The 12,637-nt window shown below is 54.3% G+C and overlaps 3 protein-coding genes across 3 annotated transcripts; 2 read left to right on the plus strand and 1 right to left on the minus strand.

Moving 5' to 3' along the window:
• Positions 1 to 3,805: 3,805 nt before the first annotated feature.
• On the plus strand, positions 3,806 to 6,856 carry CLUP02_02167 (IQ calmodulin-binding domain-containing family protein; the record flags this gene model as incomplete). Its single annotated transcript, XM_049281201.1, has 1 exon — positions 3,806 to 6,856. One exon carries the CDS (start codon positions 3,806 to 3,808, stop codon positions 6,854 to 6,856), a length of 3,051 nt encoding a protein of 1,016 aa, XP_049137158.1.
• An 863-nt stretch (positions 6,857 to 7,719) lies between these two features.
• On the minus strand, positions 7,720 to 8,079 carry CLUP02_02168 (uncharacterized protein; the record flags this gene model as incomplete). Its single annotated transcript, XM_049281202.1, has 1 exon — positions 7,720 to 8,079. The coding sequence occupies one exon, from the start codon at positions 8,077 to 8,079 to the stop codon at positions 7,720 to 7,722; it is 360 nt and encodes a 119-aa protein (XP_049137159.1).
• Positions 8,080 to 8,270: 191 nt separating this feature from the next.
• Positions 8,271 to 12,273, plus strand: CLUP02_02169 (peptidase family M1; the record flags this gene model as incomplete). The annotated part of the gene is made up of 8 exons (XM_049281203.1): positions 8,271 to 8,369; positions 8,414 to 8,658; positions 8,692 to 8,811; positions 8,904 to 9,110; positions 9,146 to 11,182; positions 11,233 to 11,847; positions 12,029 to 12,073; positions 12,123 to 12,273. 8 exons carry the CDS (start codon positions 8,271 to 8,273, stop codon positions 12,271 to 12,273), a joined length of 3,519 nt encoding a protein of 1,172 aa, XP_049137160.1.
• Positions 12,274 to 12,637: the final 364 nt, after the last annotated feature.

A 12,637-nucleotide genomic window follows, 5' to 3' on the forward strand; every position in this document is an offset into this window, starting at 1 on the left:
GACAATTGACGCGGTGCTGGAGCTTCTCTTGACGCTGATGAAGCACAGAAGCGGGATACAACTCGCAGAGAAGTCCTGATTGAGTAGCATCGAAAGATCACCCGAGCTGATGTGGGGAGGGTGGTCATCGACGAAGGGCCGTAAGAGGCTCGAAGTAGGAGAAGAGTACGGGTGCTGGTGGACGATTAGGAGGGGGAAGAGAAAGCATCCAGCACGGCACTGCGAGGTGGTGTTTGAGGGAGAGCTTAGTCGTTTTATTCATTTTGGCCTTCTTTTTTCCTTTCTGCTGTTTGTCGTTTGGAAGAAGATGTATCTCAACGTTCCTATTCCCCTTCCCGCAGCCTCTTCTCTACGATCGCCTTATCCCCTACTCGTTGAGAAGCGTGTACGTCGCCGTCTGGCTCTTACGGATACCCCCTGCCTCTCCCACAAGTTTACCAATCTACGTAAAATTAGACCTGAATGTCTGACGAAGAAAATTCGGAGCTTCTGCGTTATATAGTGGCGTTGATTGCTCTTGATGGACTTGTGATCCATGCTTCAAACTCATTGGATGTAAGTTCGAGACTTGGTTAAACTGCTGCTCTAGTAGAAGTCATGACCTGGGCGGACGAGTGGCTTGTTTCCTGAGAGGTAATGGTGGAGTTGGGGCTCGGATTTATCTTCTTTCACATGATCTCCAAGCGAGCAACGGGGCTTTTTGGAGATCTGAAGCAACGCTCTCGAGTGGATGTGGCGGTCGAACCCGTCTAATGCCTACGGTCGTCAGCAATTGTGAGCGCGTCTGATGAACCAAATCTATCAATGAGATTAGATATCCCTGGGGGTTATATTGGATGTATGAAGCTAGCTCTGATCTCTCCGCTCTCTGATGTCAGCCTTTTACTTCATCTGTAGAACGCCAATATCGCTCTACGTGAAAGTTCACCGGCCAAAACAGCCAGCATAGGCTTTGAATAAACGTAGATGAGTCATGACATGCTGCGGTCTCGCCTATGTGGTTTTGTCTAGTGACTTGGATTGATGTTGAGTGTTGATGATGGAGTTTGAGATGAGATAAGTGTATAGCTACGACGCCGAACATACCTCACCTGCACCTCACTCATTGACTTGGGTACGCAGTAGAGACTTGATCCTCACGCAGAGATGTAGACTTTGATATACACATACAACAAGTGGTCGGTCGTTATCATTATTATTCAGCTCGCTAGATGTATTCGCCTTAGTTTACGCCAATTTCTTCACCCCGGTCTGGGCACTCTATCACGATTTGGCATTGATATCTGGCTATTTTTGGGCTTGGAGAAATGTGATGGACCAATGGCCCTCGAATGGAAATTATAGCCACTTGATGACAGCGGCAATGCCATGTAGACTGTGATGTGGCAATTGCAACAGCATAGCAAGTCACTTACTTGAGATCCGAGTTCTTCACAAGTCAATAAAAAATGGCGCCTATTTGATCCTTCACTGGGAGGGCGAAGTATAGTATCAGGTTGAGCTTCTCAGAGGCCGTACGAGTTGCTTGAGGCTCGAGATCCAGCTACTCCGAGGAAGATGGACTCGAATAAATTACGTGGCGGTGGCTACTTATGCTGATTTCATGCTTTGAGCAAGTCGATTGATCTCTGGATAACTTCCTTGATCACAACAGGGTAGAAGAGGGCAAAAGACTGAGTAAGAAGCTCGTGTCGGAACATGAGGACGCGGTCAAGTACGCAGTCATTGAACCTCAGACAATCTGGTAGCACGAGAATGAGGTTTATTGACTTGTGAATGCCGCTGCCTAGGATTATACGGTCTTCAATGGGTACTGAAACCCATGGGGACCCAAAACCCGTTCCCATGGGACCTAAATACCCAAACCCGTGGGGACCCAAAATACCCATGAGAAACCAAGCCACGATAAACCGAACCAAACTTGAAGCGAACTAGCCGGGCAATCAGCCGGTCCATTTGACAAGTTGCTTCTCATACTGCTGCCTGTCTTATTATTGTCATCATGGTCATGGGAAGCTCTGTATATTATATTAAGGTCTCCAAGGAGTACATGAAAGTAACCAGCGAAGACGATCAGTTGCAGCGGTAGTGATATGATCAGGTTTCCGCAACTTAGGCCAGTTGTTACGATAGAGCCGATGAGACGGAATGCCACATGGCACGTCTTTTGAAACGAGGTAGACAAACGGAAATGTTTCTCCAAGGTCGATCGCCGACTAGCCGTATTAGTGCGCAGTCCAACAGCAAGCCCCGAGTCTAAGGCGTCACATCGTGTGTTCGGTCGGGTCACTAGAAGCACACAACCGCTGGGACATGAATCGCAAGCTAATCTGGAGGGTGCGAGCTACCACAACAGCGGGAGAGCGGAAGATGTTGGGGTGGCCGAGGGTAGGACATTATTCGTGAATACGGTCCGGGACGGCGCCACAACCGTTTGGAGTGTCCGTGGCGGCCGGTGGTGGCTTACGCAGTAGGTTGTCGTCGGTGGTCCTCGGGACCGGGCACATCCACGTGACTAGAGTCGCATCATGAGCATCTTGGCTGGAATATGACGCCAACGTCTTTCCTAATCCGGCATGGACCCGCGATCTTGCACCTGCAGTTCTCGCTTGCTTCGATACGGGACATGTACCGTTTCGACAAGGAACGATAACAAGGCAGCCAAAGATGTACGATGGAAAGTACCCGGTCAGGCCAACAGAACAACGCAGAATAGATCACATGAAAGTGCGTTATCCGGACTGAATGTAAGACAGAGTATCATCGGCTCCGGGTCTTCCGTGTAGAGTTCGGATAAGTATCACCGTGGGGGGGGGGATGGGGGGCTGGAGTGTGGTGGGATCTAGGCTGGAAAGAGTCGGGAGCACGCTAGCTTCGCTAAAGATGGAAAGACGCTAGTGCATATCGGTGGATAGTGCACTGTTTGTCATACCTGCAGATCCTGAGCAATTGCGCCAATGGCCCCAAATGCTCGGTCAGCAGGGCAAAGCCGCAAGAGGAGGGACAGCAGAGGGTGAATTTCACAATTAGTGGCCAAGGTATGGGAAACTGGAAGCTTCCGTCATTCCATTCCCAGCAAGTCGGTCCACAGTCCACAGTCCACACGCACAACACAACACAAACACACAAGCCCAGCCATCCATTCGCACTTGTTACACCACTCGGCACGCACCAAGCACCACCACCACTCCTCACCATCCACCACCAACCTAACGCCAGCACCTCCCGCAGCCCGGCCGCCAGCCATGATTTCCTCGGGCTTTCCTTGACTTCCCCCCAAGGTTGTAATGCGAACTTCTTGACTTTCCAACTTCACATACCACTTCCTTCGTCCCTCATACGGCAGACGCCTTCTTCTGACCTTTTCGGTTCTGCCTTATACCCAGTCGTTTTTCGTTTCTCGGGACCAGAAAATTAAAGGACCAACCCTCCCCTTGCAACACCTTTTTGTTGTTGTTGTTATTCCCCCCCCAAAAATCGACAGCCGAAATCCATTCGCTTGCCTGCCTACTAGGCACCTTGGCTTAATCCCAGGCTTCAGCCCGATCCACCTTGTTTGGGCGACCCGACCGGTTCCCCCTCGACCACCAACCGCGACTGCGACTACAACACGACACACAACCCCTGGTGACTCCTGTATCACTCGGAAACCTTCTCCGTCTTGAGAGCTTTCGACCTAACTACATCATCACCACCTTTGCCGCCCTTTCGCTCGCCAAATATCGTCTTTCACTGCATCAACCATTGCGAAACCGCAACCGCTCGAACCTCCGAAACATCCAAGCTAGGAGGCACGCCATACAACATGCGTCGCCCCTCGGCAGACCTCACCGACCCTTCGCGCAATCTAGAGGAGTCTGTTGGCTCACCATCGTCAGCCATGGAGGGAGCCGACGTTGACCTATCCATGCCCCCGACCTCCGACGAGGAGATGGACGACACTGACGGCCGCATCTTCACCCCGCCTCCGCACATCGCCGCCCGCTTCTACCGGCCCTCCCAGACCCGTCGCAAGGACTCAGCAGCCTCTTCCCGCCGCAACTCCATCTCTTCTGCACATTCCCGCTGTTCCTCGACCCAGACCTTCACCCGCCATGGAGACTCTGACCAGAGCAAGCACATTGCACAGCACCTCCGGCGCACGTCCTTTCTCGAAGACCGAAAAGCACGCCTCGCCGACCGAGCTGCCCACGCCGAAAAGGTTCGTCTGAGAGCCGCCATGGCCAAGGCCAGCCACCGCGACACCTCCCTATCCGAAGAACGAGCCATTGCTGCCCAACAAGCCCGGGAGCGCAACCTAGCCGAGATCGTGGCTTCCTGTGCCGAGGAGGTCAAGAGGGCCAAGGCCGTTGCCGAGACCATGAAGGGCAAGAGAGAACAGGAACTGGTCAAGCTCCGCGTTCAGATGGAAGAACGCTTGGCCGAGGCCGAGCGGCGGAGAGAAGAGTTGAAGGGCCGTAATGCCACCAAGAGGGCGCGAGGCCAGAGTCTCATGTCGCGGAAGCCCACCGAGGCCTCTTCCAATACCTCTGACGAGAAGCGTGCACGGGTGTTGAGTGAGCCTGAAGCAGCCGAAAAACTGCAATGGTGGTGGAAGAGCCTCAAGAGAAGAAAGGCTGTTGCTGAGTTCTCCGGGTTAGGCATCACCATTGACGGCGTGCGGGACACGTCTTTTGACCAAGTACTCGAGCTGTTGGCGCAAGAAGAGGTCCTCGTACAGACCGCCCGTATCCTCAGGATATGCGGCTTGCAGGAGGGCGAGACGGGGTCGGTCGAGGAGATGGCCGCCGTTCGCACATTTCTCAGCGCTTTCCTCATTCTGGGCCACCCCACGCAGGTTCTGAGTAACAAGGACGGCACGGGGGATAGGGAACAGGTTGGATTGTCACAGCCTCAACCAATGCCCCGTAATGACCTTGCTAATCCACAGCTGCAGGACCTCGTGACGAAAGCCCGAGATCTCCTAATTTCTTTCGAGAACATCATGTCGCGTCTGACCGCAGCCAACAATTATACCCCCCCGCCGACTCTACGTAGTGCACTGCCCGAGATTTATGCCACTTTCTACAATGCGTTCCTTGCATGGAAGTCTCGGGACTCGGAGTCTCTTGTTCAGCTGATGCTCTTGCAGTTTGTTGAGCTGGACATGATTTTGCAGACGGTCCAGGAAAGCACCGAAGACGCGGCCGCAGAGCAATACCGAGAGAGCATTAAGAGCAATCAAGTTCAGCTGATTGTGCGGATCAAGAAGCTTGCGGGCCAGGAAAAGGGCAAGAAGATGATTGGCGATGCCGTTCGCAAGGCTCGCAAGGCGCGAGCCGCAAAGAAGCCCACTGGCGATATGAAGCCTCGGGTCGCCGAAAACGTGCCCGGAGAGGCTTCCGCTACTGCCGAAAGCCTTGTGTCGCCGGATTCGCAGACCTTGACACCGCCGCCAACGCCGGCCAAGGGTCATACCAAACCACAGCCCATTGAGATCAAGCCTGGGTTCGGCGGCCTGTTGCCCGATAACAGGATTGTTGTCCACGAGCTTGCCATTAACCGAGAATACCGCATCCCTTCAAGCGAATACCGGGAACACCACGCTGCCGTCCAGATACCCCTATTTGCCGGAATGAGAGCAAGCATTGAGGAAGACAATATGGACGCTAGCTTTGCATATTTTGTCATCATGATGAAATATCTCAAGGACAATCTGCAGCGGCTCGTCAAGCCCGGTGCCTACATGCACACAACGATTAGTGAGATACTGGATGTCGAGGTGGCCGAGCGGCAGTTCCAGATGGGGAACTTCTCATATGAGAAGTTTTTTACTTCCATGGCAAACCTCTTGCCCAAGTTGTGCGCGCCATTCCGTGACGATGAGGCCAAGGATTTGGTGGAAAACAAACTTCAAAACGGGAGCTTGGTTGATCGCGTGGAAGCATTGACAGAATTTGTCGATTTCATGTTGTGCGACTACGTCAACTACATGTTCTCCACTGCAGCTCCTCAGTTGATTGAGTCTGCAACAGGGTATGAGAGGAAGAGGTTCACTGGGGCGCTTGAGAGCGGTGCACACGATTTGAGCGCGGCCGAGACGGCCTGGCGTTCTGCACGCTCCAAGGTTCTGGCGGAGGCTCGAAAGAGAGACCCGGAGGGCATCAATCACCCCAAGAATCGGCCAACGGACGACAAAATATACGCACAGTTGCTCGTCGACAGTTTTACGCAGCCGGCTCCAATCGCCGTTGACAAAGTACCCGAGATGTTGGGCTTGGACTACAAGCGCATGGTGCGGTTGTCCCTGGCCTCGCAGCGTATTGTCACCACCGGGGCCATTTTACTGCAATGCAAGAACCTCCTGAAGCGAGACGTCCGCACGCCGTGGAAGACGGAGGCAACACGGATCACAGCGGTGCTTGAGGCAGATCACGACAATGTCGAATCGACAGTACAGGGTGTCATGGCGGCACTCGAGGCTGGCAGGTCTATGCCAGCAGCGACCAAGACGCACCTGAAAGCCCTCGTTACCAAGGTGCTGAAGGCTAGCCAAGACTCGATGAAGAAGAGCATCGAGCCGACAGAGCCCGTTCTGCGGCTTCTCCTGGCCAGGCTCAGGGGCCACATGAACGCCAGGTTGACTGCTGGATCAGCAAAGGAGAAGCTCAACGCGGCCACGACTGCGCATGAGAAGCTGGCGGGTCTTGGCCTGGCGGAGTTCGCGGTGCAGGTTCGGGAGATGCTGGACGAGATATCCAAGGTCGGAGCCGTCGACAGAGCGGCCCACGGATCGTGGTGGAACGAAGTCGCGGCCAAGGTGGCGGCGGAGGGAGGAGCAACGGGCGCTAGCGCCAGCGCCGGCAGTTCGGCATAAGGTTGCAAGGCATGGTTGCAAGGCATAAGGTTGCAAGACGAAGAGCACGTGTGTATGCATGGTACGATATACGAGTAGAGGAGGAGGCATTCTTGAGAACTTTTTTCTCTTGACGACGTAATGATGTACTTGTTCGGGATCGAATGGGGGCAGGCGTTACGGTGTGGGATTGGCTGCTTTCGAGGCCGTTTTTCATGGCATGGTTGGGACGCATTGGGTATCTTGTGAATTAGCGCGCTCAGAGTGTTGGGAGGGAATTTGTCTGGAGGTAAGGGAAGGGAAGCACTATAGGTAGGCATCGATCGCGTTTGACGATGTGTTATACCAAGCGAATATTAGAGGTTTTGGGATGCCATAGCGGGGGAGGACTTTATACATTGAGCGTTGCAGAGGAAGAGCAACAATGGTTCACATTACAGCTATATATCTTTTCGGTTCGTTCTTACTTCGCTTGAGACTGTGATATGTTAATAATTAACTGAACTTATGGAATTCCACTCATTCATACCTCAAAGCATACAGATATCTACCTACCCTATATGGGGGCAGTCGTACCGAGGTCATCTCGCTTGTCGTCGGCGTTGAGCAATTCAACTTTTTTTTTTTTTCCATCGAGGGAACTTATGGTTGAGCACAAGCCACCACAGCCTCGTACCAGCAGCAGTTAGCCCCGTTTTCTGCCTAAACAGGCTAATTCCCGCGCCGAAGCGTCCGAGTTGACAGGCTGTGTGACCTCCTGAGTCTGTCCCGTCCTCGTACAGAGATTTATTTACAAAGTATTCCAACCAGCGTGAAGAAGGAATCGGTAGCGACGATGCACTGAGGCAATTGTCACCTGCCTCAACCTCATCACCAGCTCAGCTCTATAGGCCTTTCGTTTCTGCGTCCAGTCCGTCCTGGGCGGACCGATCAAACAGGATGAACCCGATCGGGCAGCTGGCCGGACGGACGTTTGGTCCTGCGGCGCGCGGTCTGGTCCGCGGCTGCTGTGTATCTGTACCACTTCCACTACTGCCATCACTTCTTGTAACACCAACATCATCGTCCTCTTTTGGCTCATCGGCGCCGGCTTCTTTTTCTTCATCATGCTCGTACAGCATCGGCTTCAGACGCCACTTCTCGAATTCGTCTGTCTTCAAGGCAGCAGCTCCCACCACGTCTACGTCTAATGCTCTCTGGTCCTCGGCTCCCCATGTTGGACGGATTGCTCGCGATGCCTTCATTGCAAGGTAAGTTTGTCTGGTCTGCTTTCTTTTGGTTTCTAGGTTCCCCTTCGTTGAATGGCCACCTTTCTATCTGTTGGGACCTTTCTTTTTTTTTTCCGAAGTACCAGCCTCATCTCGGATAACAAAGGCCTAGTAGACCTTGATTTACTCTGTGCTTTACCTTACTCTTTGGTAATGGAACAGCAACGATGGTAGAAACGGGTGTTCCTGGGCTGCCTGTACCGGAAGGTATTAGTGGCCTGCGCGCACCCGTGGACCAAGTCGAGCGTAGCGGCGCCTTGCTTGTGGTGGGCAGCATACTCCACGCTTACCTCACTCAATGAGTGGACAGGAGTGGACAGCCCCAGAACGCACGAGAGCTACCTACCAGCTTGACCCATGCAGGGACCTTTTGTGTGCCCCTCGTTGCCCCTCACCTCGGAGCATCACCATCGATCCACCCCGGAACTCTCTCCTTCACCTTGATCCAAACCCACAACCATACCACCAATCCGGATATCTGCCTCAGTACCTGAGAGTCTACTACCACGCGCCAGTCGTCCCATTTGCCGCTTGCCGCTTTGCCCATAATCCCAAGTAGGAAGGCACTCTCTTGTGGAGCTGGCACAGCTTCTACTCTGATCGTATCCATTACACTACTCTTCCTTTTTTTTCTTCCGCCTCCCTCCTGCTACCACTACTACCACCTTACTCTTCTTTCCTCTTCCTCCGTCCTCCCATTTTCCTATTGTCCTCCTTGTCTTACTACTCCTCTTTGCAGCCTACCTTGAACCACCCCAAGGGTACGAAACTGACATAAAGCTCGCCTCGCGGACAAATAGCTACCGCCGACCTTCTTCCTTCCCCGCACCCGCTTCCCACCGCAACTACTGCTCGACAATCACCACATCCGACAAGGCACTGTACGCCAGCAGAGTCGGCAACATGGCTGATCGCGAAGTTCTCCCCGAGTCCATTCGGCCCTCCCACTACGTCCTGTCCCTCCGTGATCTCAACTTCAAGGACTGGACTTACAAGGGAACCGTGACGTAAGGATACACCCCTACCCCTCACTCCGCCCGAGCTCCGAGCTTCAGCTTCAGCTTCAACTTCAGCACGAGCTGCAACCAGCACACCAAAGACGCGCCCGAGATGCTAACCTCTTGCCTGCGCCTCACAGCATCGACGCCGAGGTTGTCAAGCCTACCAAGGAGATTGTCCTCAACGCCCTCGAGATCAAGCTGCTCAGCGCAAAGATCGCCGTCGGCCACACCAAGTCGACGCAATCATGGGAGTCCACCAACTTCAGCTATGGCGAGAAGCAGCAGCGCGCTACCGTCACCTTTGACGAGGAGATCCCCCAGGCGCAAAAGGCTGTTCTGACCATTGACTTTGAGGGCATCATCAACAACGAGATGGCTGGCTTCTACCGCAGCAAGTACAAGCCCGCCGCCGAGCCCGCCAAGTCTGTTCCCCGCGACGACGAGTGGCACTACATGTTCAGCACACAGTTCGAGTCTTGCGACGCCCGTCGGGCCTTCCCCTGTTTCGACGAGCCTAACCTCAAGGCCACCTTTGACTTTGAGATTGAGATCCCCGACGACCAGGTCGCCCTCAGCAACATGCCCGTCAAGGGCACCAAGAAGACCAAGGAGGGCTGGCAGCTGGTTTCCTTCGAGACCAGCCCCAAGATGTCCACATACCTCCTCGCCTGGGCTGTTGGCGACTTTGAGTACGTTGAGGAGTTCACCGAGCGCCGCTACAACGGCAAGCAGCTGCCCGTTCGTGTCTACACCACCCGTGGCCTGAAGGAGCAGGGCCGTTATGCTCTGTGGCACGCGCCCCGCATCATCGACTTCTTCTCCGACATCTTTGGCATCGAGTACCCCCTGCCCAAGGCCGACCTGTTGGCCGTCCACGAGTTCACACACGGAGCCATGGAGAATTGGGGTCTCGTCACCTACCGCACTACCGCTGTCCTCTTCGACGAGAAGACGTCCGAGGCCAGGTACCGCAACCGTGTCGCTTACGTTGTCGCTCACGAGCTGGCTCACCAGTGGTTCGGCAACCTGGTCACCATGGACTGGTGGGATGAGCTGTGGTTGAACGAGGGTTTCGCCACCTGGGTTGGATGGCACGCGACAGACTACCTGCACCCCGAGTGGCAGGTTTGGTCTCAGTTCGTCAACGAGGGTATGGAGATGGCCTTCAAGCTTGATGGCATCAGAGCCAGTCATGCCATCCACGTGCCTGTCAAGGACGCCCTTGATGTCAACCAGATTTTCGACCACATCAGCTACCTCAAGGGTTGCTCGGCCATTCGCATGCTCGCCAACCACCTCGGTGTCGAGACCTTCCTCAAGGGTGTCTCCAACTACCTGAAGGCCCACCAGTACGGCAACGCCAAGACCAAGGCGTTGTGGGATGCTCTCACTGAGGCGTCCGGCAAGGATGTGAACAAGCTCATGGGCCCTTGGATTTCCAAGATTGGTCACCCCGTTCTGACCGTCGCCGAGGAGCCCGGCCAGATCTCTGTTAAGCAGTCTCGTTTCCTTTCCACTGGCGACGTCAAGCCCGAAGACGACGAGACCACCTGGTGGATTCCCCTTGAGATTGAGGGCAAGGTCGGCACCAAGGGCGTCACCTCCCTGTCTCTCGAGAAGAAGGAGGACACGATCCGTGATATCGACACGGACTTTTACAAGCTCAACTCTGGATCTTCCGGTTTCTACCGCGTCAACTACCCCCCTGAGCGTCTTCTGAAGCTCGGACAGCAGCTGGATCGCCTCACCACCGAGGACAAGATTGCCATCATCGGCTCCTCCGCCGACCTTGCCTTCTCTGGCTACGGCACCACCGCGGCTCTTCTGTCCTTCGTCCAAGGCTTTGCCAAGGAGGACAACTACCTCGTGTGGAGTCAGGTCCTTGACTCTATCGCACTTGTCAAGTCCATCTTCAGCGATGACGAGACGATCAAGAAGGGTCTGGAGACTTTCACGTTGAAGCTTATCAACGACGTCGTGGCCAAGATGGGCTGGGAATTCCCCGAGGGCGAGAGCTACCTTGACGGACTTCTCCGCAAGAGAGTCCTCCTGACTGCTGGTGTCAACGGCCATGCTGGGTAAATATCATCCACCATTGATGAGTCTATACAAGTACTAACAACCGTAGTGTCACCGAGGAGGCCACCAAGCGCTTCAACGCCTGGGTCGAGTCACCCGAGTCTAACCCCCTGCACCCCGCTCTCCGCACGCCCGTCTTCCGCGTCGCCATCAACAACGACACGGCCCGTGCCGTCGAGGCCTTGAAGAAGGAGTGGTTCACCACGCCCGCCATCGACGGCAAGGAGATCTGCCTCTCCAACCTTGGTTTCGTCCGCGACGAGAACATCATCAAGAACAACCTGCTCCCCTTCCTCTTCAACAAGTCCCCGCCCGCCCCGGCTTCGGACTCCGTCCCGTCCGCCGACATGCACTCCCTCGGCTCCGCTCTCGCCGGCAACTCGGTCGCCCGCCAGATCCAGTGGGACTACGTCAAGAACAACTGGGAGGCCTGCCTCGCCAAGCTCGGCAACCCCATTGTCGTTGACCGCTTCATCCAGGTCTCCCTGGGCAAGTTCACCGACTTTGAGTCCGTCAAGGACATTGAGGCCTTCTTCGCCGACAAGGACACGAGCGCTTTCGCCCGTACCCTCGAGACCGTCAAGGACAAGGTCCGTGGTCGCGCCGCGTACCGCGAGCGTGACGCTGCTAAGCTGAAGGAGTGGCTCGTCGCCAACAAGTATGCGTGAATCGACGGGGATGAATCGACGACAACTGGAGGAGTACAGAAAGGGAATATTCCGTCCAAGTTGTAGTCAGCTAGCTACAGAATGCTAGCTTTTTGTGGAAAAGCGAAAAAATCCAATCATTATTTACGTTACTACGTCTGTGGTCTTCCTTCGTTTGTCTGTTGATGCAATCTGAAGTGATACGATGTCAACCCCCCTGGCCCGAGGGCAGTTGACATTGCAGTGAGAACCTCACAACCAACCACGATGGTCAATGACAACTTTTGACTAGACCGCTTAATCGCCTATGGATGTTTACGAATTGCAGCGAACTGAACGACCCGTCCAACGACCAGCGAAAATTCCAGAGCAACGGCCTCATCTTCAGACCCACCACCTTCGTTTTTCAACATCGGGAGCCGTACGAGGGGAGCATAATGTAATTTGGGCAACATCGCACGTTTCATTATTTATACATTCGAGACGCCCAGGGAAAGCAAGTCGCGCCTATGGCTAGCTAGGTAGCCAGCCTGCTTTCCTTGCGTCTTGGTCCTCGAAACCTAATGTACGCTTTTGCAAAGAGAAGCTCAGAAGACTATAAAGGAAGACACAAAAACACAAAAAGCCCACCCGTCCATCATGAAACCACTCTCCGAAGAGGAACTTCCATGAGAGGCCTGAGATTAGCCCGATCAACACCCCCATTCAAACGCCGAAACCCGTGCAAAATCATGCATATCTTTTCATTCCATACACATCCGCCCCCCTTCCGTCTTTCTGGTTTGGTCGTTTTCAGTTCAACTGTGG

The sequence above is a fragment of the Colletotrichum lupini genome, chromosome 1, assembly GCF_023278565.1.
Source record: "Colletotrichum lupini chromosome 1, complete sequence".
In the NCBI taxonomy this organism is placed as follows: Eukaryota; Fungi; Ascomycota; class Sordariomycetes; order Glomerellales; family Glomerellaceae; genus Colletotrichum; species Colletotrichum lupini.